Genomic DNA, 19,362 nt, shown 5'->3' on the forward strand with positions numbered 1-19,362 from the left:
AGCATTACATTCCACCAGTACTTTTCAGTTTAGGAATGGTTAAATGATTTGTTTTGACTAATGAAATGTGAGTGGAAGGGATGTGTTTCACTAGTGGACAGACATTTTTAGAGACAGTGTGTGATTTACAATGGTCCCTTCCCCCAATGAGGCAAATATGAAAACATATGGAGAAAGCTTTCATTATCCTGGGATCTTGGCTGTTTGCAATAAGCAAATCCTCCTACTGACCCCCACTGGATATGCAGCATGAGCTATTGGGGTTGCTTGTTATTACAGCAAACATTTTTGTATCCTAACTGAAACATCTATTTGGCGAGGTTGTTTGGAGGATGAGTGACAATATACTTAGAGAGGCAACACAGTGCCACTATGCAGTCAATCAATGGTATCTGTCATCATCAGGAACATTATCATTGTTAGCATTGTTATTTTGTTAGATTTATTTCTATCCTGCGTTTTGTCTTTATTCCCATTATCTTATTGTGCTTTAATGTTTACATTTCTTGCCCTTCACTAAATTATAAGATCTTTGAGAAGGACAGCATACTTCATGTGCCCTCAGTCAGGAATAACCCATTGGATATGGTATCATTCCAACAATTTTACTGTTGTAGCCTGAATGCAAGGATACATAATACATAAACAAATGGGCATGTTTGTATTCCAGTAAAACTTAATTTATAAAAACAGAAGGCAAACCATAGTCTGTAACCTTCATTTAGACTCTATTCTTATCCTTCTCCCTCCTTCTCTCGCTCCATCTTCAACCCTAGTTTTCCTCTTTCTCTTGTGGGTATGATTGTATTCTCTGCTTCCCCAGGTAACCTTTTTCCTCAAAGATAAAAGTAGCCACCACTATAAAGGAAGTAAATCCCCTCCTCCCCTGTGTTCTTCCTTGGGTAATGTGCCCACACTTGAGCCAATCTCTGCTGACAGAGCATGGGAATTCCTGAGTGGTCAGGCTTGAGTCATGTGACCAACCTGATGATCAGAGAATGGTCTGTGATTGAGGAATCTTTCAAAGCCATCAGGGGTGCAGATGGAAGAAAGTAAGATGCTTGGTAGACACAACAGGGGGCTTCTTACAAGCTCTTTTCTCCTACACATGCAGAGAAATAGGAAAGAACATAGTTCACAGGACCATCCTTAACAAATATATATTGGGTAGTAGGCTTGATACTTCATAGCCAATTTCCCTGGATATTCTTTAAAGGCTTCCTGTGGGATCTGCAAACAAAAGCGTTAGCTTGTATTTCTGATGGTTTGGTTGTGAGAGGTAGGAAATACAGCAAACGAAGAAGACTCTTAAGTTTCTGGCCGAAGCGCCTGGGTGAGTGGAGGTACCATATATTTAGATGGTTAGAATTCATCTCCTAAACTGTAAGGCGGAAGCAGCAATATGGATACTCCCCAGTTGGCTTGTAAGTATTTTCCAATGATCTGGGAAAACTTACCAAACTTTACAAAAGCTAATAAACAAAGTAATATAATGTTATATGAGTCAGGACTCCCTGGAAACTATCCAAATTCCTCTCTGTAATATGGGGAATGCCTGAAAATTCCTAATGTGAAATACCATACTACAGGGGGAAAAATAAACACCTTATTCTTGCTATTCCTGGCCACATAAGGTCTGTGTAAAGGGCTTTACTGGCTGCCGTAGATATGTGTTGGGCACTCAAAAACGGAGTCAGTTTAGTATACCAGTACATCTTCTATTTTTACTTTGCTCAGAAAATCTGATGAAATTATACAAATCCCTGAAATCTAATATTTTTATGTGATAAGATTGTGTAAGAGGAGGGGGTGGAAGAGAAGTTTGGAAAATGTGGTGACAGATGGCAAGTGGGCTCAGGCACATAGCGTTCCTATATATAGGGGAGGGGACAATCTGGTTAATCAAGGGGAGGGGGGAGCACTTTCAAATTTAGATTCAAGTATTTTATATATTCAGCAACATCATTTAGTGAAGCAGCCTAGCCGGGTAGAATTTTTAATTTTTTTCTTGGTTGGGGGTGAGCTGTGTGATATATATTTTCAACAGTTTTCCATATTCTTTCATGATGTCTACATTTAACAATCAAATTGTATCTGTAAGTTTTGGGTGTGTCTGTTGAGAGAGGGCTGAGACTATATATTTCTAGAGAGAGTTCCTTCCAAGGAAATTTACAACATTTCAAAAATTAGGGTCATTACAACTAATTTAACAAGAATGGAAAATTAAAGTGAATGTTCACAATGAAGATGTCTTTATAGTTCAGTAGAATGAGCAGTGAGCTGGCAATGAGGACACTTGAGTTCCAGGCCCAGCTCTAGGTAATACAGTCCCAGGTAGACTGTGTTGCCTTACATGGGGCACTTCAGCTCTTTGAATCTTAGTCTGTTTATTTTTAAACTGAGAGTCCAGATTAAATTATCTATAGGATAATCTTGGTTTTATATTTCCATTGTTATAGGCTGTGTGTTAGTGCTCAGTTAGTTAGAATGCTTTTGATTCCAAGTAACAACAGAAAGCCCAACTGAAGCTGTCTTAATTCATCACAGGGAAAGCCTAGTGTTGAGTGGACTTTCGGATTGGTTTGATTCAAAAAAGGACATTTCCCCAGCTTGTTTACTCTTCTTTCCAGGGTGTCGGCCTCATCCTGACAGGTTGGTGGCTCTTCAGAATCTGAAAATATCAGTTAATGACTCCTGATTAATGTCATGCTTTTTTATACAACTCTGGATGAAAAGAGAAAATCACTTTCTGAGGCTGTCTTAGACAAGTGAGGAAATGTCTTTTAGAAGATCCCTGAAAACTTGTCCTTGCATGACTTTGGCCCAAACTGACTTTTGTTCACATGTGTGATCATGTCAAGGGAATGGGGCTACCGTGAACTATAGGAAAGACTTCTGGAACCAGCGGTTAGCTTGGCAGGGAGATTGTGGTTACATAAGTGAAAATCAAGAAGGATCATAAGTAATGGAAGCAACCATGAAATCTACCAAACATGGCTTTGAACACTTAAGTTTCATATGATCTACACAGTTAAATATGAACTAGAAAAAAAAACAAATTAATGAAATGGAGGCTTTATATGGTAGCTATTATCGTACCAAGCACATAGTAAGCATTCAATAAAGATGCCTACCTTGGGCTAACCTTAAATCTGTTAAACACAGAGAACATATCTCTTAGTTGGCAACTAAATAACAAGAAATTGCAGGTATTTTGGGGGTTGCCATAGTGACCAGAGGCCTTCTGCTGTACATTTTTGTTTTAATGCAGTGGTTTTCAAACTTGGCTGCAAATTGGAACCACTTAGGGAGCTTTGAAAAACGCTATTGCTTGAGTCCCATCTCCAGAGTTCCTGATTTGATTGATCTGGGTGGGGGCCAGGGCATTTAGAGTTTTAAAAACTCTCCAGATTATTGTAACTTACTGCCAAGATTGAGGATTTCTGGCTTAGGGACTCCAAACATGAGCATGCGAGGTGTGTTCTCATCCCCTCTTCCCTTGAACTCCCTTTTATAATTCTCTTTTTCTCTACTCTAAACTTGTAACTGTTAGATTCTTCTCCCTGAGCTGGGACTCCCAGAGATACCACATGTTCTCCATTACACTATGACAAAAACCTGAATGTGAGGGTGGAAACCAAGAGTAGGGAAGGCGTACTGTCAATAGGGTGTGTTAGAAGAAGGGGACAAAGGGGTGGAGAAAAGAAGAAGTGATGCAAAAAGCATTTTCCTCTGGCACTAGGATGAGGTTGGAGATGCACATTTAGGCACTCTCAGACTCAGATTCCCACACAAACACCCATACACATACAGACACATCATCTGAAATTCTTCCCAGCCTCCTCCCTGCTCAGCCCACTGCCAACGGCTTGCTTAGAATCTTGCTGCAAATTCATAAAACACCTAAAACATGAATAAATGAGAAGTGACTGTGTATTCATTCATTCACACATTCATGTATTCATATGTTCTATAAATATTGATTAGGCACCTACTATGTGCCAGGTACATTGCCAGATGGTGAGTGAACAGTGATAAATAAAACAGGAGCTTATAGCACATTAAAGGCCTTAAATCTGGAAAGGGTTTGGAGTGTATGAAGCAGGGAAATGATTATCTTCTTCAACAGTAATTGAGTTCTAGTCTCCGTACCTCATTTGTTGAGTGAGTCCTTGGTAAACGAATGACTGCCCAAATGAATTAGTGAGAAAAGACCAGAGTGACTGGAGCATGGTGCATGTGCAGGTGTTTAGGGAAAAGTGGAATAATATTAGGTTGGAAATAGGTGTGGATATCAGTACATGCTGGATCTAGTTTTTAAAAAATCAGACATTATATTCTGTGCATTGGGAAATAATTACATATTTTCAAGAAAGGAATGATATGGTCAGAGAAAGTATCTCTGAAATCAGGGGGGATAAAGAAAGGGCTATCTGGGAAAATAATAAAATGGAAAAATGTTTCTGAAAGAGAGAACAGAATGTGCAAAAGCTTTGAGTCCAGAATGGTATAATATGGCTGGGTGTGGTGAGTCATGCCTGCAATCCCAGCACTTTGGGAAGCCAAGGTGGGCAGACCACTTGAGGCCAGGAGTTCGAGACCAGCCTGGCCAACATGATGAAACCCCATCTCTACTAAAAATACAAAAATTAGCCAGGTGTGGTGGTCTGTGCCTATAATCCCAGCTATTCAGGAGGCTGAGGGACGAGAATTCCCTGAACTTGGGAGGCAGAGGTTGCAGTGAGCCGAGGTCACTGTACTTCAGCTTGGGCAACAGAGCAAAACTCCACCTCAAAAAAACAAAAATAAGAAAAAAAAATGGTATAATATGTTTGAGGAGCTGAAAGGCACTATGCTACTTTGCCTAATTATATGGACATAAAAGATAGTCTAGTGGAGAGACAATAAGAGAGAAATATGGCACAGAACAATAGATGCTACAGCAAGTGCAGTTGACAGAATCTATGGGAGTGTAGAGGAGGGATCTCTAACTTAGACTTGGGAGGCCAAGAGAAACTCCATAGAGAATGACATCAAGAACCTAATCTGGAAAAGCAAGCTGAGTTAGGAAAAAGGAAGGGGAAGGGAAATGGTAGGTAGAAATGAAAGACAGAGCAAGGATTTTTCAAATGGAAAGAATGTTTCAATAGAATTCTATACATTTGCACATTCAAAGGTATAGAGAAGTGAGAAAACATCTTACAATTCTGAGCAAAATCTTAATTACACCAAATAAATCACATTTAATTTTAAAACTTTAAAGAGATTTATGGTATACCAGATACACTGATATGCATCTAACAATGATCTTTTGAAGCAGGTATCAGTGAGGCAACTTAGGTGAAGTTACATAGAATCCAACAGCTAGTAAGAGGTAGAGCTGAAATAGACTCAAGCAGTTTGACTCCAGAGTTCATTATCTCATTCCTGCTGTTAGATTGCCTCTCTGACTACATTAAAAATTAAATAAAAGGAGGAAGACCCAAAGAGATATAGATTAAAATATATATATTGCTATTTTCCTGTGTTTTTCTACTATTTCTGGAAATTGTCTAGTTCACATAATTAAAAACTCAAGCCAGACAAAAGAGAATAATCAGCTATATTAACAGTAAGCCAAAGACTTCTATTCTTCAGAAATTTACTTAAAGGCAAATCAGATATAAACCTAGGAAGTCGAGAAAAGTTAATAGGACTTAAGCCCACACCAAGAAAATAAGATATATGTATGATTACCTTTTTTTTGTAGTTAACCACTGACACTATGTAGGATCCTATAGAAAAAGAAAGGCATTCCTGTTTTTAATTTTTTGTTTCATGTAGTAAAAAATTTACTACCACAAAAGTAAAATCAACCACAATTAACAAGCAGTGAATGGATGTTGAATATTTCAAGAAACAAAAGTACAATACTTTAGATTGGTTAAGTGGATTAAGAGCACCATTAGAGGACTGACATGAGAAATGTGATATTTTGAGGAAAAAATAATAAAATATAAAAAATACAATGAAAAATCATAAAACATAAAAAACATATATTAAACAAAAAAAATTAAACAAAAAAAACCATATATTAAATTACAATGTTTTAAAAAAAACAACAGCACCAAATAGGCATGTTTGGAAAAGTGTTAGAAGTATGTACACTTAAAATACTGGTAACATTTGTGTGATAGATTATAGATGACTTTTAAAATTTTTAGTTTAGATCTTATCTACCTTTTAACATATGAATACATTATTTTATAAGTAGGAAGAAATTATAAAACATATCAAAGTCCTTTAGTCCTGAAAGTACATATGAAAGCTTTGCTAGCCTTAGTCAACATTATAATTATGCCCTCAATATTCATTCTCCTTTTCCCATTATTATCCTAATTCTCCTTTAAGTGCCACCCTCCCCCACTGCATGCATCTCTTTTGGGGGATGCTCTCCTGAGTTAGGGATGTGGCATGTACTGTAGTTCTAAGCCCAACAATGTGATCTTTCCCCCTGGTCAAGGTCACTGGCTTAAGGAGGGGCAAGTGACCCAAGTTAAACTAATGAGGCATGACAAGTAATTTGCTGGAGGAAGCTAGGAATAAATAATCCTTGCTCATGTGAGAAAAACCCAAAACAATCCTTTCTCTTGTTCCTATGTGGATGAGGAAGCACATAGCCCAGGCAGCCATTGGCAGCCATGTTTCAGCCGTGAGGAGACACCTTTCTTAGAATGAATAGAAATCCTGGAAGGCAGAGAGAGTTGGAAATAAGCTAGTTCTTTCATGGGTTAGTGGAATTGCTGATCAAACCCAACTGCAAGTGAGTGCCACCTGTGGGCTATCAACCCATAGGAAACCATACATCTTCTTTATTATTTACTCCAGTTTGAATTTTGTGTGTGCATGTTTGTTTTTCTGTTAATTGTAACCAAACACATCCTACTTCTTTCTTTCTATGCTATTTTCATCCTGGAAGTTTACTATCAGGTAATTAAAGATCTTTCTTCTAGCTTACTAAAAATTATTCAAAATCACAGGTTTTATTTTCCTTGACCTGGCTGGTGTATTCTAGAACTGTGCTGTCCAATACAGTAGCTATCAACCAAATGTGGCTATTTAAATTTAAAATAGTTAAAATTAAATAGAATTAAAAATTCAGTTTCTTGGTTGCACTTGTGACATTTCAAATGCTTAATAGCTACATGTCAATAGTGGCTACCATATTAGCCAGCAGAAATAGAGAACATCTTCAACACTGCAGAAAGTTCTACTGAATAGTGCTCGCTCTCTCTCATTCTCTCTATCCCTCTCTCTCTCTCTCTCTGTGTGTGTGTGTGTGTGTGTGTGTGTGTGTATGTGTGTGTCTACGTTGGAGGGAGGGGAAGCATACAAAAGAGTAATATTAGATTGGGAAAGTTGTATTCTAACATCATCTATGCTAGTTAATTTACCACGTTCCCTTGAGTAAGCCTCTTCCCCTTTCTTAGGTCTTCATCTTTCTTCTAAAAGTAAGAGGCTAGACTAGGAGATTTTGGGGGTCTCTTCTAGGTCCAATATACTGAAATTTTAAGTGCTTTCTTGTGAGTTTTAACATCTGTAGACTTTTTTTATTCTCCAGGGATCAGCTGTGAGCTCTACCATCAGATCATATTGGATATCAAATACTGAGAACCAGGGTAGAAAATTCAGGACAGTTTCATTTTTTTTTCTTCTAGCAAAAAAAATCCAACACAAATTTAGTGGCAAGTAGGCATTGTTTTAAACGATGTACAGGCCAGTTTCCTTTACTTAGTGTCATTGCAATAGGCTAACACAGGACAAGGTGTTCACCCTTATTTCTTTCCTTTCTTTTTTTTTTGAGATCGAGTTTCTCATCACTCAGGCTGGAGTGCAATGGTGATCTCGGCTCACTGCAACCTCTGCCTCTGGGGTTCAAGCAATTCTCCTGTTTCAGCCTCCTGAGTAGTTGGAATTACAGGCACCTGCCACCATACCCAGCTACTTTTCATATTTTTAGTAGAGACAGGGTTTCACCATGTTTTCCAGGCTTGTCTTGAACTCCTGACCTCAGGCCATCTGCCCGCCTCGGCCTCCCAAAGTGCTGGGATTCTAGGCGTGAGCCACTGTGCCTGGTCAAAGCTACTTATTTCTGTAAAGGCAGCTCATTATGCATGCCATCCTGATGGTGAATTAGTATTTTATTTTTGATTCATTTATTATTATTCATTTAGTCATTCAAGCATTTTATTGTCTACTATATGCCAGGCAGTATGTTAGACTCTGAAGATGCAGCAGTGACCAATATGCTTGTCCTCCTTGCCCTCATGGTGATTCTTGTAAGGAGATAAAGCAGGCATTAAACAAATAATTCCAGAAATAGCTATTAACACTTGTATTTAAGATTCTAGAGGTGCTGTAACAAGGGATATAAGGGGACATAGCACAATGATCTGATCTTGTCTGGAGTACTAGAGAAGGCTTTGGAAAGAAAGTTTCTCCATCCTATTCAAGGATCCAAGAGAAGAGCCTAGTAGAAGCCAAGAATTAGAACATTTGTAAGAGATGAGGCTAGAGAAGTAGGTGGGTCAGTTCATGCAGAGCCTTGTCAACCATGGACATAAGATTTGGACTTTATTTTAAATGCAATGGGAAACTATTGAAAGGCTTTTAAGTAACAGGAATGACATAATCATCATGTGTCTTAAATATGCTCCCTCAAGATGCAGAGTTGGGGAGACACAGGTGGGAGGTACATACTCCAAGACAAGTATACTTGCTATAGTTCAGGTAAAAGATGATGGTAGCCTGGATGAGGGTAGTTGAATGGAGAGGGAGAAAGTGGATGGATTTGAGGCATAAACAGGAAGTAGAATTAATAGGTGGTAGTGACTGATTGGATGCAGAAGTTTATGGGGAGGGACATGGCCAGAAGAGTCTTCATTTCTGGCTCAAACTATTGTGTTGTTGAATGGCCATTGGAATTGAGTAGCTTTGGGGGATCTGATATTAAATCAGCTATGGATTTGAAAGTTTTATAAACCAAAAAAACATATTATTGTTTTTATTATTGCCAAAGCAATCATTTTCATGACCTTTATATGCTTCTGATATATGTTCATATCCTTGCAAAAAAGAGAGACTACTTTGTTGCTATAAAAATATACATGTATTGCTTTGGTTAGAGAAAAGGAGGTGAAGCTGGTGGGATTTCAACTTTCTCTCAGTCCTAAAAGGAGAATAAAGAATAAAGAAATGAGAAGCGTAAGAACAAAAGAAATGACCTTATTCTTTCTTTTTCTTCTGCCTGTAAGACAGACAAGATAAGCAATGAGGAATTATAGTTGATAAAGTAATTGTAGAGATAGGCTGCTGGAGGTGAAAAATGAGACTCCTACATGAAGGTTATCTTTTTTTCCAGCCTAAGAAAAATCTTGTCTCCCATTTTCTTTTTCTTACAGTTACTGAAAATTCTGCCTTACGGATCCAGATTCAAATTATAGTATAGAATATTGCCAGTTTGATAGAAAATGATTTAGCCTCTTTTTCCAACTGTGTGCATTCCTTGTTGCTACTAAGGATTTTTATTCTTTCTTAAGCAGTAGTTGGGTTTTATTTTGTTGTGTTTTTTTTTTTTTTGGTTGCTGCTTTTGTTTGTTTGGTGTTTACCTTGTGAATGCTTTGTATTTTTAAGACATAGTTTGATTATTGATGTGTATAATGCTCTCCTCATGGCCTAGTGCAGTGCATGGAACATAAAAATTCAATTAATAAGTGAATTACAAGATAAAGTTTTCATCAGTCAGTATAGACTAGATGATGCTGCAATAACAAATAACTCCTAAGTTGCAATTGCTTAAAAAAAAAAACTATTTCTTATTCACTAGGTAGATCCATTAAGGATTGGTAGGGGAAGAGGAGGCCTCTGCTCAAGGACTCAGGCTGATAGTGCAACTTGTCCCTGCTTCAAAGGCAAGAAGAGATCTGAGGGTGTCACTTCAGCAATTAAACGCTCTATTGCTTGAGGAAATGACATCAGTTCTAATGACACCTCATTGGCTGAACCTTATGGCATACCCAACCCTAAAGGGATCAGGAAGTGCAATCCTACCATGGTCAGAAGGTGGAAAGGCTCAACTTCTCTGAAAAATGTGAGAGTAGTTTTGCTTTGAGTTGGGAGAATACACTAAACAGCCTCAAAGATCAATATATGTTGATTCTTACATTATTAGGACAAATGATCATTGGCTGCAATGCAATGGACTGCAAGGTATTTGGAAGAAAAAAATAGAACTATGCTAATATTCTTGCTTCATTACATGCATTTAGAATGATAGTTAAGGCGAGTCTTTATTCCAGTATTTTTTTCTTAATTTTCAGCAATGCCTATCTGAATGCCTTGAATGTAATCCATTAGGTGGTCGATTAAATTGAATTATGGAAGTAACTATCTTGACCCTTATTTTAATCTCTAGAAATGAAAAACATAAAGGTTACAGGTTTTCAAAATAGTAGACTTTGTTAGCAAAGGTGAACTTCCTTTTAATTTTAATTCATTAGCATAGCAAAACCACAACCAACAACAATCACGGGGCAAAAGCTATCTTGTATACTTCTATATTTCAAATGCCTGGTGTAATATGTACCTCTAGAAAGAATGAATAATCATTTTTTGAGACTATCTTAATGTTAAAGAAATAAGAAAATATAATAGTTATTTTTTTGGATTTTTTTTCCATTAAATATTTTGTCCCAGTGTTTAAGAATGTACTCTTGAGCCAAATCATTTGGGCTTGAAATCTGCTCTGTCTTTTACTACCACACAACCTTGTGCACGTTCTTTAACCTTCCTGTCTCCTCTCACATTCCCCATCTGTGAAACAGAGATAATAATAATAATACTTGTCTTATGGGGTTGGTAAAAAGAATTAAATTAGACTTTACAAGACATACTATAGAATGTGCTAGCATCTGGTGAAGGTTTGATAAACATTACCTGCTGCCACTGCTGTTATTATTTTTTTATCTTGATGCTGTACAGTCAGTGTAAACTTTCTGTACATACTCATGAACAACAATAATGAGGCACAGATGTGAAACATGCAACACCAACTAGAACTTTGACATTTTAAACTAATTTTTAACTGTGAGATTAATATTTACTATTACTTAGAAATCTGTTTAGAGGTAAGATTTAGTGAACAGTTGTTATGTTACAAAGAGCTATTATGTGTGTTTTGTGCAATGTGAAAGACCAATTGGCAAGACTGACGAGTCTGAAGGATCCCTAACTCTCTCACTGTGTGTAACGTGAGAAAACAGAATCACTTGCAAAGATGTGCAGCAGCATTGGACCTTCTTTATTGTGCCTCTGAAAGGCAAGAGAGTATTCTGGGGAATTTCAAAATGTTTCCAAGGAAGGAATATTATGAGAACTACCTTGATTTTGAAAACACCATGAAAGACTAGACAGTATCATCTATAACAGTGGGGATCTCATCAATCACGTTTTCTGCTTTGTTCCCAGGCACCTAACACATAGTAGGTGCTTTATAAGTGATTTCTGAAATAACTGAGGGTATTTCAGAGAATTATTACGAGCACAATCTATAAATGAAAACTAGGTCATCTTGTATTCATCATTGAAATTTAGGCAAAATTATACTATATTTCTGAAGAAGAAAGGGTCCAAACCATAGTAAGAGAAACAAGATGTTGAACTTCTGAGTGTTTTCCCTCCCCACCCCAGCATGTTATTTGAAGGAGAGGAAAAATTTTTAAAAAAAAGAGCTGTGAGCATATTTCTTCATTTGGTGCTGAAAATAACATATTTTTATTTATTAAACATGTTCAAAAAGTTCAGAAGGTTTTTATTGGACTTATGCATATACGCATCTATGTCCTATTCCAGGTAAATTCTAGTCTATTTAACTGCTGAAGCAACCAGCAGACTTAAATTAGTATAAACCTGACAATATTTGTGGTTAACTTACTGGTAAAAAGAACATTAAGAGGTAAGAAATGGCTTATATTTCACTTTCCCGTTTACTGTTAGAAGTCTAACTCCCACTAATACTATCAGTATTTTGCAGAATGCTTTTTTCTTGTTTCTCCTTCCCTCTTTACTCTTTTGTTAAATCAATGGTATCAGTAGAACTTCTAACGTAATAAATTAGGCTATATAATGTTAAAGCACTGCTTGAGTTGTTGAAGAGTTAGTGGGCAGATATTACAATTCACTGTAGCTGTAATAGAGGGTAATGTCACTTTAAGACATGTGATACTTTAGAGCGGAGGGATGTATTGAAACAGACTACTGCTACTTACAGCACCGTATAGCAGCCCTGCTCCTACATTTTGCTGCCTTACTCTGCCCCGAATGCGCTGGAGTGGGGATGGTCCATCGGCAACTATAAACTGATTCTCATCAGGAAACTGCACATTATCTCCCCATCACTTCAAAGGTCTCGTCAGGCAGAGGTGACGCCAGGAGATGATTTAAAGGTGAAAATGACAAGGTTTCCACCCCTCAAACCTTGGCTCCTTTTCTGACAATACAGTCTGAATGAACCCGATGTCTTTTTTTTACTGTGGAAATAGGATCGGAAGAGAGTAACATTTTTTTTTTTTAATCCTGATAAAGAAGATTGTTGGGAAGCTCTTTGAAAAAAAATTTTAAATTGTGGCACAGATGGATTTTAAAAAGTGTTAGATCTTTCCAATGAACACTAATAGAGTACTCTGCTCTTGGCTGGATTTTTCAGGTAAGAAGCATCTTTAAGGGTTTAAGATTCAGAAAGCAGATCTGAAACATATCCAGGCATATCTAGAGAACTGTGCAAGGCTGAATGCTTTATTTGGGGAAGACGCTTAATAACATTGAGACAACCCCTTGGTAAAGGAGCAAGCAGTGAGAGTGACATGCAGGAGGCTTGGAAGTAATGCTGAGAATTTAAAAAAGTTAAATTAAAAATATATATATTGCAAGCATAAAGTCACAGTAATACTTTTGAGTGGTAGGATCTATATGGGTGAAGAAATGAGCGAGAGAAAGCAGTCATTGAAAAACTATTAAGTTTTGGTTGTGGCAGGATTTTTTTTTCAAGTTTGGATGAATTTCCAGTACATTTTAACTGCAATTCACAAGCAGTAAATACATCCACAGTCACCTCTGTTTTGTCTTTCTGTAATTTGCAGGGTATTCTGAAAAAGTCCCCAAATACATTCATTTTAGGTTTCACAGGAGGGGTGTTGCTATTTATTTCCACTGAAGAGAATGCATGTATGTTATCCCAATAGTTCTGAAAACAATAAGGCAAAGTATGTTGTATACAAAAGTAAACAGTGGGCAGTGAAACTAATTAGAAAGTGAATGCTCCATCTGAATCACAGACTTAGGCATGAATAGCACCAAGCTGTTGAAAATAATGTTTTCCTGCTTTGCACTTAATTATAGTTGTCACCATTTGTCTATTATAGTCCTAAAATCCTTCCAAGACTGCATCTCTCTGCTAAAATCCACAAATTAGCGTGCATTATGTGCATACATATGATGTATATTTTTGTTTTCTGAACATCAGTTTTTAATAAAGAACCAATTTTCATGAATAAAGAAGCCAGGCTGGGAGGTTACTAGCACGTTTTCAACGTATAGTTGAGATTTTTGAAGGGTATGATTTGACAGTGAAAAGGAAATGAAAGAAAGAAATCTTCTTCCAAAGCCCTCTCTGCCTAACAGAAAAGCATACAGTTAACTGGATTCTTGTGTAGAAAATGCTTCCCTATCACTGGCTGAGTAAGGACGGTGCTTCAAGTTTGATTAATTTGGCAATAAGAAATGCAGCATAAGGTGTTGTTTGAGAAATTGGACAATATATAGCGCAGTTGAGCCTTTGTAGTTCCTAAGATCCTCATAGGTGCAGATAAGACTGTCAAAGTTTCAGCGCCCGAGAAAAGGTACATATTCATCCATAAATACATATGCCACCTGTATATGCATATTCATCAATGCTATACAACAAAAGCTACAATGGAATCTTAGGAGGCTAAAGCAATATTGCAAATTATGGCTTGCTCTAGGATAGAAGCATAGGTGTTGCATCTGAAACTCATTCTGGCTAAACACAATCCCTTCTGATTCTTAGGTCCAGTCAAAAGGATCGGTTCTATCAGGAGATTACAACATGCCTCTGAGAAATGATTACTTAGTTTAGAAGACAGCATTGCAATTAAAAATTCATGACTGTAGAATTAAAAAAAAAAAGAACCCACTCTTTCCTTCCAGGCTTATGTCAGACTTGCAATGAAGTTAGAATGAACAGGAGGAGTCTGCAGCTTTTCAGTGCCTGGGATAACTATAGTTTAAAGATCATTGTGTAAAACAGGATTTTTAGTCAGCATGCATTGTTTTAAACCGACTAACTGATAGTCTAAAACTTTATTTTTGCATTTTGCCAATCCTTGGAGTTTTGTTTTGCAGAATTAAGAAAAAAATTTATGTATGATCATCTGAAAAGGGCTTTCCCTCAATCCCACTTCATGGCATGACCTCTGCTGGATCATTAGTTCTAGCCAGAGAAGTAGCAAAGGAACATGACGTCTGAGACCTCCCTTCCCTCATCAGTGGGGCTGACTGAGCTGGGGGCTTGAAGCCGGAGGTAACCTTTCCTGTCGAATGTTCTCTTTAGAGAATGGCAATGGTCTCTGCGATGTCCTGGGTCCTGTATTTGTGGATAAGTGCTTGTGCAATGCTACTCTGCCATGGATCCCTTCAGCACACTTTCCAGCAGCATCACCTGCACAGACCAGGTAAGTCAGGAGCTGGCTCCACTGCAGCCTCCTCCAGTCTTACCACTATTTCCTTAACAGATGGTTGAATGCAAGTGACATAAAGTGCTATAGTGTGGGCAGCTTGCCTTTGAATTCCAAGACATATTGTTGGCTGGATGCTTTGGGGGAAGGGGAGTGTGCCAAAATGTCTTGGAGGTATTTCTATTAATTTCTCAGAAAAGGTGTGTTTTTCTAAGTGTCACCCCACCTGCTTCTACACACCTTGAAAAGTAGAAGTCATCTGTTTTTGGATGCTTTGGCCAATAGCAGAATATTCTGCAAAAGGTGGAATAACTTTCAAGACTTGAGGATTTTACCTACTATAATCTTGGTCTGTATGTGGCTAAGAATTTTGTGGGGGCATAGTCCCCAAACTAACTTTGGAAGCAAGTTGTCAATGAAAAAGAAATTAAAAAGTAACTTACTATTTCTTGTCTGGTTTAATGTGCCTTCTTTCCTTTCTCCCTTCCTTCACTTTCTGTTCTTCCGGTATGCTCAGTGGCATTTTTCCCTCTCTTTTGGCAGTTTCAGGGACGAAGTCCCTCCCACCTGATTTTTGTTTTCTTTTGTTTTGTTTTTCCTATATTGAATTTTTAGTTCCGGACGCATTTTGCTTTCTTCCTCTTAATGTTCAAAGTATATTTCTCACCCTTCCACGGCCTCGCTCTTCATTCTGGATTTTGCTCCCCTTCTTTGCCTCTCCAGCTTTCTCATTACAGTCCCTCCCAGCTCGATTGTCCTTACCTTCCCCGGTTCTTGGAAAAATTTCCTTCCATTTTCTGTTCAGTATCAGCCTCCGCATCCTTCTACTACTCACCCCGCCTTCACCCTCCACCCCACCTCCCTCCCTCCCCTCCCTTCCTCTCTCGCGACGGTCAAGTTCGGGCTCTGGGGACCAGTTGCGCGCCCAAGTTTCTGATGCTCAGTTCTGAAGTGCTCCCAGCCCTCCACCTGCCTCTCCAAATCCCATCAATGGCCTCCTCCCCCCATCCGTCGAGCTTCCTCCTGCTGCGCGGTCCAGCGTCTACGCCCTCGCCTTTCCCTGGCTCCTCAGTCGGCCTGGACACCGATACTAGGCTCTTCTGTACAGCCCTCCAGCAATACCTTCCGGGGCCCCGCTTGCTGCCTCCTGGGGCTCAGCTTCCCTGCTGGGGGCAGGAATGTCAGAGCGCGGATGCAGCCCAGGGTCCTCCCGCGCGCCTGCACCAGGCTGCAGCGAGCGCGCAAGCCTGCTGGGTGCTGGAGCTCGGGCCGCCCCGGGAGAAGGGGTGGGGCTGGCTTGTGCTAGGGGCTGAGGCTGGGGGCTGTTTCTGGGCCCTGTCACCCTGTTTCCCCCAGCCCTGGTCTGAGAGGGAAGGCGAGGGGGCGCTGGTGCCCCTGCAGGTGGGCAGGGAAACCGCCCTCTTCAGGACGCGCTTGTATTTCTGCATCCTGTGTCCTGAGCCTGGCGCGGGAACGGCCACTCAAACCCTCAGTGCAGCCGAGATGGAGGGAAAACAAAAGTGAATTTGAGATTCCCACGTTACCTCCAATCACTTAATCACAATTTGTTCTGGCACAAATGTCTTTCACTTGTTACATGGTCATAAATAATAAACAGTGCGGGACATCTGCATTCGTTGTGATGCTCAAGAATAAGAATTCATAATAAAAACAACTATTACGTGTATGTTTTAGGCAGGGCTCTGAGGATTAGTTCACACTGTTCAGTTTAATCCTTATGCAAGTGGGTGTAATTTCTCCCCTTTCGCCCAGGAAACAGAAGCTCTGAAAGGTTAGGTGGCTTGTCTGAGGCCACACAGGGAATAGCTGCCATTGGAAGTCAAATCAGCATGATTCACCGCCAGAGCCTGTGTCCTCAGGAGGCGAAAATGCCTCTCGGTGCACCGAGTGACCATGCCAAATAGCTTCTTTGAGGAAGTGTGAGCCCCTTCATATAATTTTTGAAAACTTTCATTATGTCAATACTTGGTCCAATCTGAACTGCACACCCATTCTGAGAGGTGGCCATGGCAGAACTAGTGAGTGGCACGTGGTTGAGGGGGGAAGGCAGGGCTCGGGGCTGGCCACCTGAGTCTCTGTCACTTAAGGTTAGTGACATAACCTTGGGCAACTGACTTTTCTGCTCTCATTCCCCATTTATAGATATGGTGGTTGCGGGGGGGTGAGGTGGGGTGTAAATATAATAAAAATAACTTTGAATAAGTCTTTTGTAAGCTGTAAAGTTCTTCACAAATATTGGGAATTACTGATGTCCCCCCTTAATAGACTGTAAACCCACAAGCCAGGGATGTTTGATGAATAAAGTTTTGCTGTTCACACAGCTAATAATCCACATAGCCAAGGCAACAACTCTTTTTTTTCTCTTGCTGTTGTTTTGTTAACCATGTGGTACATGGCTAGAATATACTACCAATGCTGTGTGTCTTATTTTACTCTGTGCGTATAATCATGAAATAGATACAGTACCGTTTGTAACAAGCTTTCACATAGTTGTCTCTCTTAATCAGTGAATATATGGAGTTTTTCGTTGGGGGTTATGTATAATAAGTAAACTTATGTCTTTATAGGGCTTATTGTTAAAATACCGTATTTTAAAACTGAGAATCACATGTTAGGTTCTGGCTGAAATTAAACTCAATATTTGTTTTCTCCATTTTCTTCCTTAGAATTTGTGTATTATCAACCAATGCGTGGTTGATCTGTGCATCAAATACCCCAAGAAACTGCAGCACTGAAACCAATTTTGACCCCAAGTGCTAATACATCTGAGACCCATTTCAGCTTTATTGTTGAAATGAAGAAACTATAGATATCCCTTCCTAGATGCAGAATGATTAAAATGATATTAAACTTAACATCCAATAGTTCTATATAATACGTTTATTCAACTTTCCTTGGTTTTTGACAATAGCTGCAAAGATTAAAGTGATAGATCTTGGTCATAGCCATATTCTAGATTATTCCAGTCAGACTCTTTAATACAATCTTTTGATTTTAAGAATAAAAATATGCTTTTATTTTGGATGAGAGTTGTGACGTTTTCCCTTGTAGGTCTTAAATCTCCAGGGACACTAATGAAATGTGTATGAAAACAAGATAGAAATCAGGGCCAGTTATCTGTGACAATCCACCCCTAAATGAACAAATAAATAAACAAATTACTGGATAAATGAGCAAAAAGGAAAAACATAATCTCATTTTCTCAAATCGGTTAAAACAAGTGACATGATGAGAAAAAAATGAGACACCCGCAGACCCTGAGCTCTGCCACATTTGCCTAAGCTTGAAAAATCACCTATTTCATAAAGCAAGAGCAGGCAGACTCCGCGTGCATACCAAGTATCTGGGAAATGTGGAAAATGACAAATCTTTCACTCAGAGCCTTGAATGGAAGGAGAGTGAAAGCTTTACAGCTGCTTCCTCACCTGCTTAGGAATGGCTCCCCCCAATCCCCTCCCTCTGTTCCCCAGCCTCTTACGGGCACTTTGGCTGTTCCTTGCATGGTAATATTGATGGTATTCAGACAGCAAACAGCCAATTTCAGTCTCTCAAGAAATAATCCACTACACTGACAGATGAGTGGAATTTGACGTGATGTTCCCCTCGTTCAGATTGCCTCACCTGGATGGCACCAGCCAGCCAGGGTCCTTTAGGGGAAATGGTTAGAGACTTGGGCCAATTTCTGCTGTCATAACATGAAATCGAGACCATGTTTTTGTGAGGCCGTGAATTTGTGATCTGTCTTCTCAATGCAGTGGGTTTGTACACAAACAGAATGAGAATATGTTAACTAGAAAACTGACTCATTTTAATGTATTCGCCTGCAGTCCCTAACTACTTCCTATTTTTCATATTTATAGTATTAGGAATGCACCATTTATTTTCAGTTACTCACTAGTTAAGGAAGATTAAAACAGTCAATCAAATGAAAGTGAATTTTAAAATTACACTAATGAGTAAAATGTGCTGTAGATTAACAGACTTGTAATTTCAATAATTTAATATTTGGCTGGATCAAGTTTTTATTTGGGGAATGATGTAGGAAAATACCCTAACAACTTGAAGAATACTTGCGCTTCTTTTTTATTTTTCATTATAAAGCTATAGACAGGACATTTAGTTGTAAAAAGACACACTAAAAAATGAAAACTCAAAAATGGTGTTCAATTGTTTCAGGTAATTATAAAATAGACACCTGAACTCTTTATAATCACCAGGTTTTTTTGTGTAACAGGTAAAAAAAGATTGAATGGTTTTTGCTAATTGTAATTTTCTGTTTTAGGATGAGTTTTCCCCTTATGGATATATGAATTAGGACAGCAATTTGGATAGTTACTTAATTTTGAATGTGTGTGTGTGTGGGGGGGGGGGGTTGGGGGGGTGGGTGTCCTTGAAACTTAGTAAAATATAAATCATCTCAAAATTATTTAGCAAGAAAAGATCCTTGGGATTCTTCAGTAATTTTAAATTATATAGATAAATTACATGAGACAAGAAGTTTTAAATGCCTAATGAATCATTTATTCCTGAGTCACTGCTATTTTATCGACA

General features: G+C 38.7%; 1 protein-coding gene across 3 annotated transcripts in view; it reads left to right on the plus strand.

The window, feature by feature from the left end:
- The window catches only part of LOC134806951 (TAFA chemokine like family member 1), a 713,713-nt gene that overhangs the window by 153,203 nt on the left and 541,148 nt on the right, over positions 1-19,362 (plus strand). The window contains exons 1-2 of one of the 3 annotated variants that reach the window (XM_016941470.4): positions 12,290-12,743; positions 14,667-14,787. In XM_016941470.4, coding sequence (XP_016796959.1) covers positions 14,670-14,787 — 118 coding nt within the window. In that variant the 5' untranslated portion in view covers positions 12,290-12,743; positions 14,667-14,669. Of the gene's footprint in view, positions 1-12,289; positions 12,744-14,666; positions 14,788-19,362 lie in introns of those variants that run through there. The other 2 variants (XM_063806904.1, XM_016941471.4) reach the window with 2 other exon arrangements.

Source organism: Pan troglodytes, chromosome 2 (assembly GCF_028858775.2).
Source record: "Pan troglodytes isolate AG18354 chromosome 2, NHGRI_mPanTro3-v2.0_pri, whole genome shotgun sequence".
Taxonomy (NCBI): Eukaryota; Metazoa; Chordata; class Mammalia; order Primates; family Hominidae; genus Pan; species Pan troglodytes.